The 13,646-nt window shown below is 40.9% G+C and overlaps 1 protein-coding gene across 2 annotated transcripts in view; it reads left to right on the top strand.

Moving 5' to 3' along the window:
• ANO6 (anoctamin 6) overlaps nucleotides 1-13,646 on the top strand; it is a 117,633-nt gene that overhangs the window by 53,000 nt on the left and 50,987 nt on the right. For both annotated transcript variants that reach the window (XM_038376248.2, XM_043494383.1), the window contains exon 3: nucleotides 12,108-12,236. In XM_038376248.2, coding sequence (XP_038232176.1) covers nucleotides 12,108-12,236 — 129 coding nt within the window. The remainder of the gene's footprint in view (nucleotides 1-12,107; nucleotides 12,237-13,646) is intronic.

Raw genomic sequence — 13,646 nt, 5'->3', positions numbered from 1 at the left:
AAGGAAGCAGCTGTCTCCTTTTACATTTTGGGGTACTGAAACCATATAGGAAAGTTTTCCTTTTGACTGATGCTTGCTAATCTCATTGTTGCTAAAAACAGAACTAAAAACATACCTCCGTTTAGCACTTCATTACATTTTATTACAAAGCAGGAGTCAGAAGAAAAACCAGTTAACGGCATAACAGTTTTATTGCTTTGTGACACACCCCATTTTCTTGTGGTACACAACTGAATTTGTAGATTCCAGAAATAAAGGACTTTGTGGATCATAATGTCAGCCAAGTTGCAGTGTGCATTGGTCAATATGTAAATAAGAACAAAATATCTTATTTTAAGTCTGTGATACTAAATAATTTTACATTTCTTTAGCACATTTAATCAGATGATCACAAAGCACTTGGCAAACAATGAAGCTTCACAAAACCCACGTGTGTTCATTATTTAATGTTATATATGGGGGGGAGGGAGAGAGAGACATGGAGATTTCCAGAGAAGGCTGTGACAGGTTGGATCACAGATACCCCTTGGGAACTGACTTGATGTGCCAAGACTACCTCTGAGCCCATTTTCCCTGGCAGCTTGGGACTTCAGTGCCTTGTCTGGTTGTGCCAGACATGCTAGCTTGCTACAAACACAAACCCAGGTCTGAACTACGTCCCCCAAAAGCTGCAGGCTTAACTGAAAACAACTTAAGAAGTGTTCTTGTCTCCAAAACTCAGATACCCAGCTCCCAATGGGGTCTAAACCCCAAATAATTCCTTTTTACCCTGTATAAAGCTTACACAGGATAAACTCATAAATTGTTTGCCCTCTATAACACTGATAGAATGGTATGCACAGCGGTTTGCCCCCCCCCCCAGGTATTAATACATACTCTGGGTTAATTAATAAGTAAAAAGTGATTTTATTAAATACAAAAAGTAGGATTTAAGTGGTTCCAAGTAATAACAGACAGAACAAAATGAATTACCAAGCAAAATAAAATAAAACTCGCAAGTCTAAGCCTAATACCGTAAGAAAGTGATTACAGAGGAAATCTCACCCTCAGAGATGTTCCAGAAAGCTTCTTTTATAGACTAGCTTCCTTCTAGTCTGGGTCCAGCAATCACTAACACCTCTGTGGTTACTTTCCTTTGTTCCAGTTTCTTTCAGGTATCCTTTGGGGATGGAGAGGCTACCGCTTGAGCCAGCTGAAGACCAGATGGAGGGGTCTCCCAGGGCTTTATATAGTTTCTCTCTTGTGGATGGAAACCCCTCCCGCCCCCTGTGTAGAATCCCCTCTACAAGATGGAGTTTTGGAGTCCCCTGGGCAAGTCACATGTCCATGCATCACTTAGTTCTTTACAGATTTCAGAGTAGCCCGCCATGTTAGTCTGTACCCGCCAAAACAAAAAGAGTACTTGTGGCACCTTAGAGACTAACAAACTTATTTGAGCATAAGCATATTTCATGAGCTACAGCTCACTTCATTGGATGCACAAGTACTCCTTTAGTTCTCTACAGGAATGTTTTCAGGAAAGCTCAGGTGTGGATTGGCGTCCTTCAAAGTCTATTGTCAGATTAAGTGTTTCTTGATTGGGCACTTACTGAGAATAGTCTTTTCTCAAGAAGCTGACCAAATGCTTCACTGAGGCTACTTAAAAGCAAACAAGTACACAGACAATATTCATAACTTCAAATACAAAAATGGTACATGCATACAAATAGGATGACTATATTCAGTAGATCATAACCTTTTCAGAGATATGTTACATGGCATCTGTAGCATAAAACATATTCCATTTATGTCACATTTACATTCATAAGCATATTTCTATAAAGCATTATCGGGTGCAATGTCACAAGGGCTTCTGGAGAGTGCAGTGAGGAAGTAGAGTGCTCCTAACTTGGCATTCTTGAACTGTATAAAGCCAAGAATAGGAGAGGATACAATCTTGGAAATGCAGCTACCCCTCAGGTTGCTCATACTGTCTTGGTGCACTGGCTCCAGCTGCACACTCAGCCTTCAGGTTTTTCAGAAAGCTCTTGTCATTGCAGGCTATGATATTCAGTCACTGCTCTACCCACTTGTCACCGAAGCCCAGAGTTTTTCTGCACTTGGTCTGAGCCCCTGACATGTAGCGGAAAGCTATGCCGAGCCTACCTGAAGGCTACTAGATGTAAGCAAGTAGCTTACCTCTCCAGCATTGGTCACAAATCCCTGACAGTCTGCTGCAGGCTGGTAGGCCACTACTGGCATTTTTGATCCTCTCACTAGAAGTCTACCCTTTCCAGGGATGAAATAAGAGTCCAATTAAACAAAACACTCTTCTGAGCACAAAGGGGAACTAGCAGTCCTTAGCCAGCCCTCATGAGCTTTCTGACTAGGTTGCTTGACCATTCTCCAGCTTAAGAGTCTTTTCAGCCCTCCTGGACTTGAATAGTTCTTTTCCCTTTTTCAAGTTTTACGCTTTTGACACCGAGTGTTTCCACACCACTATGGCAAGTGGTATTGCAGGCAGAACCCAACACCCTCCCTTAGCCCCTTTAACCCTGGAGCCCTAACCCTGGAGCCCCAACACTTACCCTCTCCTCACAACTATCTTGTCTGTGTCCTAGGGCCACTTCCATAATGGCCCAGAAGAGGTTGTAAGGGAGACCACAGAGGTCAAGTCCCTTAGTGGAGAGCCACCCTCTACATCTGATCTCCCCTAGAGAATTGCAAAACTGTTTCTATAGTTTTCTACTTCTTAAAGGTCTTCCTTGCCTTTTATACTGTAGGTCAGCTGACTATCACCTGATATCGTCACATGAGCTTTCCTGCTCATTTTCTCCATATGGGGGAACTACAACTCTTAGAGCTTCTTGCCTTAAAGGGCCAGGCCCCACTAATGTCCTGGCTCGCAGCTTCCTTTGTTAAAGGGCCCAGAACACTGAATGATTCTGGACTAAAGTGAAGCACGCGAGACATCATAAAGGGACAAAGTGCTCTCATGGGTGAGGTCAGCTCCTCGCTTTGTTTGGAATATGAAGAAGTGGAAAGCACAAGAGTCTTTCTGTTCCCTGAACTGCTGCCAGGCATTTAACTATGTTTTTGTCTGTTCTATTGGTCTGTGCATTTTTATTTTGTGGCATCAGTTTGCCTGCTTACACCACTAGCTGTATTACTTATTGAGGCTCTGGCCCAACAGTTGTTCTTGGGCAACAGAGGCTTACTGGGACTGTAGTCAGTACCAGGCTATAACTGGGGCATTACCTCCAGGATGAAGACATCTGCTCACTCCATCATCTGCAACATTGGATATTCTTGTTGCCCTTTCTGCTTGCTGGATAAAACCACTATTCCTATTGGACCCAATACCTGCCCTTTTGTCTTGTTCCTGTGTAACACCAACAGACCCCAGTCATTGGCAGGATCAAACCTGGGGCCTCAGGAACTTAGGGTATGAGCCTCTACCACAAGAGCTAGAAGCCAACTGGCTCTTAGCTAAGGCTGTAGAGCAGACTCATTTAAATCTAAGTGGTCTTGGTGCCACTAGATGGGACAGAACACCACACCCAAGTTACAGCTGTACCACCACTTACAGCCCTAGCAGCGTTCATATTGTCTTGGGGGATACAAAACATATTTTGGAAAACATCCCCAGTAAATGGTGAATGCTTTGTCATGCACAGGCCTCTGGTTGAACACCCAACAGGTCACTTGTTCAAGCACAAACTTGTGAAAGATTCGTACTACAACTTTAGCAGTGTAAGTTCTGTAGTCTTACAACATCTTTCCCTAAATCTGCTCTTTCCCCATCACTATGTTAATGCATGCTAGGGACCTTTTAATGTGAGCCAGCAGGGTTTACACAAGCCAGTCAGTGAGCACATGTTGGAGTACTTTAGAAATCACATCCCTGTAGTGCATGTTGCCACGTCATGTAGACCAGCCTTACAGCATCTTGCTGCTGTCCAGCCTACCCAACTCTTAGCCTGCATCCCTTCAGCCTTTCTAAAATGCTGCTTTCCCTCCTGCTATTCTGCCCCGTCTCGTGTGCTTTGCGACTTTTAGGCCAAGGGACAATGGAGCCTTTGGGAATATTCCAGAGTAAAGTACTACTCCATGCAAGAGTGACAGAACTAGGGGCCTAAGTGGTTATTATTTCAAGTGCCAACAACGTGTTTGGCTCTGTCTAATTCACACAATGAAGAAAATCTCTGGCCCGAAGAGGTCCCAAGCCATATGGACATTATTTTGTTTCATCTTTTTGAGCTCCTTTCAGACGGAGTCTCTCTCCTGCTGCCCAAATTGAGTAGTTAAGCTCAGGGCATGACAGAAGGGTAACTTGTTTCCAGACTAACTGCTGACACCTGTGGACCAGAACTTAATTCCATGTCGGGCTGATGGCATCTGGCAACAAAAGGAAATTCAGCAAAACACTATAGTTCTTTTGATTTTTAATAGAACTGTCTCAGTCATAATATGGATTGTGAACTTGGCACTTGAATATCAATGAAAAAGCAGCCTACATTAGTGCAAAGGAGCTTCTGTGGTTTGATATGGTTATTTTATTCTATCTGTAAGGGAAAAATAATCTAAAGATAAAGCAAAACAATGGGTCAGACTCTCAGGTGGTGTAAAATAACAGTCCTATTGACTTCACTAGTGCTATAGGGATTAGGGTGACCAGATAGCAAGTGTGAAAAATCAGGATACTTTTTTTGCAGGGGAGCATAGTTGCCCAGATAAGACAAAGCCCCTAATATCAGGACATCTGGTCACCCTAATAGGGATTTACATCAGCAGCAGATAAGGCCCACTGTATATATAACCTGATGTCCAAGGCAAGCACATTTTTACTACAATGGTAAATTACTGAAGAGCAATTTAATCTTGTGAAAGTTCTCCTCTATAATTTCAAATATAATGTGAGCTTGGGTTTTCTGCCATAAAAATGCCAGTTGGACAAGTCATTCCTGCAGAGGGTCTTGTCACTCAGATCAACTCCTCTTAAAATATGGTGCTTGTTCATGGTGTAGTAAAAGATAAATAAACAACATTCTTTGCTTTACTAGTTCACATCATTTTTCTTCATTCTCATCTTTTTACTGACCTTCCATGCCTCCACCCACAGACCATTCGAGTGTCCTGTGAAACCGGTGTAAATGTAGACACATTTCACACTGGCTAATGCCATGTGGCCATTGTTTCCATGAAATTGGAGTACAGGCGTAAGCTGCTGCTGAAGAATGCTCACTGCTAGAATGTTATTCTTTCATCTTCTGCTGGAGAAATCTTGTGCAGCTAGATTTCACATATGTATGACACATGTATGACAAAACATTCAAATAGCATTCTGCACTAGAGAGGCATGGTGACCTAGAGCACAGGACCGAGAGCCAGGATGTCCTCAGTTCCACTACAGGTTCTCACTGATTGGCCACATGGCCTTGGACCATCACTGCCAGCCAAGTTATCCCAGACCTTGCTTGGCTGTTCAGGATAAACTCCCTCTTTATTTCCTGTTCAGATTGCAGCTTTGTTCTGACAGTCAAAGAGCAAGGGCTGCTCGCCTGATACTCACTCATATTAGCAAGTAGATGGGAAGGAAGTGGAGAGAAATGGGGAGAGGGCGCAGCCCTGCCTAAGTGCCCCGTAATTCACTTGCCATAGTAGCTAGTTAGGCTCACAGGGGCAGTAATTTACTAAATACAGAGCCAGAGAAGGGCAGAGAACACTGACTCTGAGTCACAATTTGTTCCTTTGTCTGGCTCCTAGGGCATAGAGGTTACACACCACTCTTTATTCAGGGCAATTGTTATTACAGAGTACAATTTCCGAAAGCACCTCAGTGAGTTAAGTGTCTAAATCACTTTTGAAAATGGAACGTAGGTTCCTAAATTACTTAGGTGTATTTGAAACATTTACCCACAGTCTAGCCCATCACCTCTCATTCGGATTCCTTATATATAAAATGAGGATAACTGGTACCTATCTCACAAGAGTGTTGTGGTGATTGATTCATTGGAGTGAACTGTGTAGTGCTTTGAGTCTTCAAAACATGAAATAATATGTGCTAAATGTAATTATTCACCAGGTAAAGGTATTGTTTCATACTGTTTAACAGTATTGATCAATATCAGTCTGCTATGTATTAGGGCATTATTGTAATGCCAGACTGGAAGAGTGATATCTGCATCACTACTTAAAATGTATTAGCTGATTAAGCTGAGGCTCTGAAAATTGATTATTGATGATTTTTTCTTCCCAAAGAAAGGGCTGTCAGATACAGAGGGCCTGTCTATAATGTTTGGGCTATATTAAGCTATTGATGTTTAGGCAGAACTCATTGAATTTGCAGCCCAGTTCAACTCATTTTAATAATAGCCAGGGCTTGAATTCTTATAGAGTATTTCCTGGAGTCCCCCATACCGCATCCACTCATATGATATAAAAACTCAGGGGTGGAGGGTTGAAAATATTTCAGAGCTCTGGCTGAATTTAATCCCTGATAACAGCATTTTTAAGCATCATCTTAACCGTTTTAAACCTGAAAATGAAAAGTAAAAGAGTATAATAATGTAACATTATGGCTGAATAGATGAAATAACAAAAAATAAGATTCCAGCAGAATTGTTAATTTAGCTGCATTACACAGATATGCTATTTTCTATTTTCCCCTTTTTTTTCAATTAAATGTGTTGCTTAATCTGTTACTGTACATTACAAAAGCTATCCAATAAAATATGTGGGATGTACAACACAGTTGAGGTAGTGTGACTATTGGAACCTGAGTGTTTGCATTTCCTGATTTTTTAACTTTGCAGCACTTAATATTACATTAATATAGATTTTTATATTTGATAATTTTGATCTTATAACAAAATGATAAATACCCATGTTTAATCTGTTGTTTTACTTTAATGCTTTATAAGTGTGTAATGTGGGGAAAACTGGACACTATTTACAGTAGCTAAAAACATAAATTAAACAAAGGCTTCCCAATAGGATTAAATTTGAAAAATGGGCTTTCAGTTATATTTTCACAACTGTGAACCCTTTGTGGACCTGGACTCATGAAGTTGCAATAAAATTGCTTAATCTTTCAGCTACATAAAAGGTGATACATATGCATGCTATTGAAATGTAGGACACTGGGGAATGGCCAGCCTCTGCAGGCTTGTAGCATTATTGCCCCTCCCCATTATGATAGTCTATATACTGTTACGTTCAAAAAAACCTCCACATTATTAAAAGAAAATTAGGTTGCAAAGTCAAGCACTCAAAAGTTAGGAAATACCAGATTTAAGGGTGCACATGCAGCCTTCATTTGGCCCCTTTATATGTCTGTCCTGCATACTGAATGAGGTATGGGTACTGTGGAAAAAGAAGTATGTGATTGTTAGGGCCGGTGTTTTCTGGAAATTGCTGCTGTTGCCATTATTTTTTCCAAAATGACTCTTCAATTATGGAATCGCCAATCAGAGGGGGGAAGGGGTATGCAGGCTCATGTCGCCCCCCCCCCCTCCTTCCCCCGATTTTTCTGGACGGAGACACCTGACTCATCCCCAGGGCACAGGCCAGAAACTGGGGGCTGGCTGCTGTTGAGACTCGTGGCCAACTTCTCCCCTCCTTACACAGGCCCTGGGCTTGGCAAAACCTCTGTGGAGCTTCTCATGGGCAGGCAGGGCACTTGGCAGTGGGGCGCCGATAGGGCTGGATTAACTTTTGTGGGCCTGGTGCCAAATATATTTGTGGTCCTGCTGGGGAATGTAGGGGCCAGGGGCAAGAGCACAGCGGGCGGGGTGGATTTGATTTAAATCATGTTTTAAATCACTAGTCAGGAAGACTCAATTTAATCATGGTTTTCTAAATAAAAGTACATTCTTGTTGGTTGTTATAACCTTAATACATATTCTTCACAACTTAGAGATAGATGTAGGTTTCATTTTTACAAAGTACACACTATACATTTTTAAACAGAGTGATTTATTTTGAAAACTTTTCAGATGAGTTTTACAGCTACATCAGAAAATGAATGATTGTTTGGTTATTTCATTTACCAAATTGAACTACTATGCTGTAGTTTCTTTTGGTAACTCTCAGTGGGATCAGAGGGTAATGGCTTGTAGAAAGTGGTGTTGGAGAGCTGCCTAGTAGCCTCTTGTTCATACTCCGACCTATTCATGATGACAACAGCACCTCCTTTGTTAGCCTTTTTGATTATGATGTCAGAGTTGTTTCTGAGGCTGTGGATGGCATTGTGTTCTGCATGGCTGAGGTTATGACAGAGCCAGAAGAGTACCCAGAAGTCACCTACTACGGGACAGGCCCAACAAAGAAAATAACAGAACGCCACTAGCCATCACCTTCAGCCCCCAACTAAAACCTCTCCAACATATCATCAAGGATCTACAACCTATCCTGAAGGACGACCCATCACTCTCACAGATCTTGGGAGACAGGCCAGTCCTTGCTTACAGACAGCCCCTCAATCTGAAGCAAATACTCACCAGCAACCATACACCACACAACAGAACCACTAACCCAGGAACCTATCCTTGCAACAAAGCCCGTTGCCAACTCTGTTCACATATCTATTCAGGGGACACCATCATAGGGCCTAATCACATCAGCCACACTATCAGAGGCTCGTTCACCTGCGCATCTACCAATGTGATGTATGCCATTATGTGCCAGCAATGCCCCTCTGCCATGTACATTGGCCAAACTGGACAGTCTCTACGTAAAAGAATGAATGGACACAAATCAGACGTCAAGAATTATAACATTCAAAAACCAGTTGGAGAACACTTCAATCTCTCTGGTCACTCAATTATAGACCTGAGAGTGGCTATCCTTCAACAAAAAAGCTTCAAAAACAGACTCCAACGAGAGACTGCTGAATTGGAATTAATTTGCAAACTGGATACAATTAACTTAGGCTTGAATAGAGACTGGGAATGGATGAGTCATTACACAAAGTAAAACTATTTCCCCATGGTATTTCTCCCCCTCACCCCACCCCCCACTGTTCCTCAGATATTCTTGTTAACTGCTGGAAATAGCCTACCTTGCTTGTCACCATGAAAGGTTTTCCTCCTTCCCCGCCCTGCTGGTGATGGCTTATCTTAAGTGATCACTCTCCTTACAGTAAAAAGAAAAGGAGTATTTGTGGCACCTTAGAGACTAACAAATTTATTAGAGCATAAGCTTTCGTGAGCTACAGCTCACTTCATTGGAAAATTTGTTAGTCTCTAAGGTGCCACAAGTACTCCTTTTCTTTTTGTGAATACAGACTAACACGGCTGCTACTCTGAAACCTCTCCTTACAGTGTATATGATAAAACCCATTGTTTCATGTTCTCTGTGTGTGTATATCAATCTCCCCTCTGTATTTTCCACCAAATGCATTCGATGAAGTGAGCTGTAGCTCACGAAAGCTTATGCTCTAATAAATTTGTTAGTCTTTAAGGTGCCACAAGTACTCCTTTTCTATTTTCAGTGTAGTGTCTGCTGCTGCTGCTTTGGTGGGGGTGAACGCCCAGATCTACTGCCAGAATTTTCCTGGGGAACACAAGTGAGAAGAGGGAAATAGTGATTTTCAACAGTTTTTAAATCTCAGTAAAACCTGAACAGAATTTCATGGGACAAAGAAAAGGCTCTTCTCTAACCTGAGGGCATTCTCTCTGCTGAATGTGTAAGGCCTTCTGCAAACAATAGAGGTGTTAGAACTTCTCTTTAAAAAATTGCAGGAATCTTTTTATAATGGAAAGTGTTTGGCTACCTAAATATACAGTTCACTTCTATCTTCCCCTTTCTATTATAGACTTAGATACATGAGACTCCACTGTAAATATGAGCATAGAGATTGGCCCATTTAGTATTTATTGTCTTTGTCCATTAAGTAACAGGGATGTTATACATTCTTTTTAGTATGATATATTTAGAATACCTGGTTGCTGACTTGATTTTAGTCATTTTACTCTTTCCCAAGTTCATATTGTTTCGTTTTTTAAAATGCAAATGATAGTGTAGTTGTCAAGGTAGAATCAGTATGATAAACATACAAATGCAGTGTCTAACATCACTCCACTGTTTGTTTTAGTTCCAAGAAACGTAATAAGCTGTAAAAGTATGATCAAGTTCTGGTTCAGTAGAAAAGAGGGTGCTAATTAAAAATAAAAACATAAATATTTTTTAGTAATTTGATATTTTAACTCCATGTTAGAATATAGTCATCATGCAGCTAAGCCCAATTACGTGACATTTAAAATAGTCTGGAGATAGCACTAGCAGTGCTGCATTTTATATTTAAAACTACAGCTGTTGCAAACAATCCTTGAATGGCCAAGTGGGATGATCTAATAGGTTTCCTTCAGCTCTAACTCCTATAATTCTAAGAAATGACAACTGCTGATTGATTTGATTCAAATAGATACTCTGTGTCACTGCAATAATCTAAAGATGCTGGATGTCAAGAAGTTTTAAACATTAATTATCCCAAATCTTTAAAGTCTGGAGTAATTTATAACAGTTGTATCTAAACACGTTCGTAATAATAGGTAATATTACCATTCAAACAACAATGAGTAAAGCCATACCTTTGTACCCCTGTTTGTTGTTTAGAGATATTTAGTTTGCTTAAAGAGGAAGACTATAACCTGACCTAGCCTCATACAAGTCGTTACTTTTGATATCAGGGTCAAAATAGGAAAGGCGGGGAAAGAAGTCCTTGTTTTCAGCAGTTTAGCAAGCTTTTAGGAATACATATCTTCTTTCATACAACTTTGGGCCAGATCCCAAACCAGAATAAGTTAACATAGTTCCATTGACTTCAGTGGAGCTATATCAGTTTACAGCAGCTGAGGATCTGGCCCAATATCACAAACACCTTCCAGTTTAACCTAAGTCACACAGACACCCACTTCTTCAAACTGGGTAAGAATTCTAATGACATTAAGGTTTAGTTGTTAACAAAATGGATGTGAGGATGAGCATTATGAAGGATACGATTTCATCACGGAGTTCATGGATTCTGTGACTGTAAGAGACCTCTTCAGCTTCTGCTGCATGCAGCAGCGGGGGCCCCACAGCTGTCAGTCCCCCTCTCCGGGGCTTGGGCTTCAGTCCCAGTCCCAGCCCCAGCGTTCAGCCCCTCCCTCCCCTGTTATTTTTAGTAAAAGTTACAGGCAGGTCACTGGCTTCCATGAATTTTTGTTTATTGCCCACAACATGTCTGTGACTTTTACTAAAAATAATCGTGACAAAATCTTAACCCTAAGCATTATTGCACATGGTGATGCCCACAAGTATTCCCACAAACTAACTGCAAAAACGTAACTCCAGCATTCAGACTTCTTCATCAAACCCATTATCAGTTGTGCCTAAGATGTCATATACATGAATTAACACGTTAAGATGTTATTAGTGGATATGACAATCTATCCTTTGTTCCTCTAGGGACTGGGTGATGGTTTATGGATATATTAATCTTTTTTATTTTGGTATATATTATAACATGATGGATGTGTGGCGTTTAACAATGATCTGTGCCTGCTGAGATTTTGCTAATAAAAATAAGAAGTATATCCACATGAGATGCGTTACATTTTGTGAATGCATTTGCGCTATGGCCGTGTCCTTCTCTGGTTCAGGGTCATGCATGTGGCACTGATTCTTATGGAGATTAGTGTGTTTGGAACCATGAAAGGATTTTTCAGTTGCTGAGAAGCTCAGACTTCTGGCAAAGTTTCTGGGAAAGACTGGAAGCCAGTTATTGTGAGAGTCCCTGCAGGAACCAAAATGTTTTATAACAAGGATCTGTAACAGTATATCACAATGGTATGTAAATTACTTGATGGATGCCTTATTTGGTAATCATGCGGTCACCTAAGCTCCTTCCATTGCCATAATTTGCAAGAGTTAATCTGCAATTTTTGAAGGAAAAAATTAGGTAGAAGTTCTGCTGTCCTTATGTCCTACAGAGACTTGACCCTTTACAAAAGGGAACAGTATGATCATGAGTTTTGTTGCTACTGTAACTTGTTTCTACTCCTCAACTTCCGTACATAGTCAACTAACAAAAAGAACTGGCTTGTAAAGATCTTCATATTTAAAATGTTCTGCACTCCTTACAGGCAGAGTTTGATCAAAAACCTGACTCCTTGTTCTTTAATGATGGCCAACGAAGAATTGACTTTGTTTTGGTGTATGAAGATGAGAGCAAAAATGAGAATCGCAAGAAGAGTGTGAATAAAAAGCAAATGGTAAGGTGTTTCTCAGTTTCTGTTTCATGAAGGCATTGGTCATGATTAGCATGGAAAAAATAATTGATTTTTCAGTTCAGGCCAAACTGAAAGCTGGAGGAGAGAGAAGGGGAATTGTTTCAGGTTGATCCAAAACTAAACAAAAACAAACCAAAAAAATTGATGATTTTTTTTGCAAACAAAATGTTTGACCCAAAACTAAATTTATTTCAGTTTTTCATTTTGTTTTGGGCCATTTTTTTTTGGTGTTTTCATCTTTTATTTTTTTTTTAATTATCTAAATTTCAAAACAAAACACCATTTTGAGAGGAAAGGTCAAAACAAAATGTTACAAAATGTTTTGACTTTTTCAGTTTTTCTTTCTTTCTTTTTTTTTGGCTGAAATTATTCTCTAAATGCAGTTTGGCAAGTAGTATCAGTGCCCCTGAAAACTGCATATTTCAGTGAATTTACTATTTGCCAAAAAATGTCACCCAATGTCATCCATAGTTCAGGGTGAAACCAGACTTGTATTTTAAGCACTATTTCTATCTTCTCTCACTTTTGTTTTGGGTAACCAATGTGTCTGCGCATTGGAATGCTTAACCTAGCCTGTGAAACTTCTTTCGGGGAATTTGGAAAGAGTAAGAATAGAGATGTTTATATGTTGCTTAGTCAAAAATTACATGCGTTCATGATTTTTCAGCCCACATGTTCTCAGCAGCAGCAAGTTTTCTGAACTCCAAGTTTCACTCATAAATACTGATTTTTAGGCAGTGAGGAATAGGGCAGTTTTAATTCACAGATCATTTCCCTTGAGAGAACAATCAAGGAATCATTATTGTTGTAGGTTGGCTCCTCTAGCTTTGGTGCTAGAAAGATACCAAAGCCAGAAGTGTCACTGTGTTGACTTAGACACCCAAGTGAGCACTGGAGCACACCAGGCCTTCACTGTGGAAACCTATAGATAGAGAAGACCAGATCCTCTGCTTTACACACCTGAGGGGAGTGGTTTTCCACCATCTTTCCACTTCCCCTCTCCTGAAGAGTGGTGAAGGCTGGTTTGGCTGCTGGCACAAGCTGTAACAGTCACAGGACTACTGCAACTTGCACCAGCTGGAATGACCTGTTAGGGCCATTTCACTAGCACAGGATGGCATAGCCTCCTCTGGTCACACTCCCTACTGAGCTTGATGTGCCCCACCATTAAGCCACTCAAGGCTATGCCTACACAAAGGAAATCCCTATCAGCCCCATAAGGGCAGCTTTAGCAGAAAGTAACCAGCAATGTGGCCAAGGATCTGGCCTTGAATGTGAGGGATTATCATAAACTGTGGGATTAGTGGTGAGCTCCAAGATTGAGCTCCCAGATGGCTCAGAGCTTGGGGCCAAGCTTGCAGCTGGAGATCCATTTGTGCACTTCACATGGTT

The sequence above is a fragment of the Dermochelys coriacea genome, chromosome 1 (genome assembly GCF_009764565.3).
Source record: "Dermochelys coriacea isolate rDerCor1 chromosome 1, rDerCor1.pri.v4, whole genome shotgun sequence".
Lineage (NCBI taxonomy): Eukaryota > Metazoa > Chordata > Testudines > Dermochelyidae > Dermochelys > Dermochelys coriacea.
The sequence above is the reverse complement of the archived record's forward strand: the minus strand, read 5'-3'. Positions and strand labels throughout refer to the sequence as shown.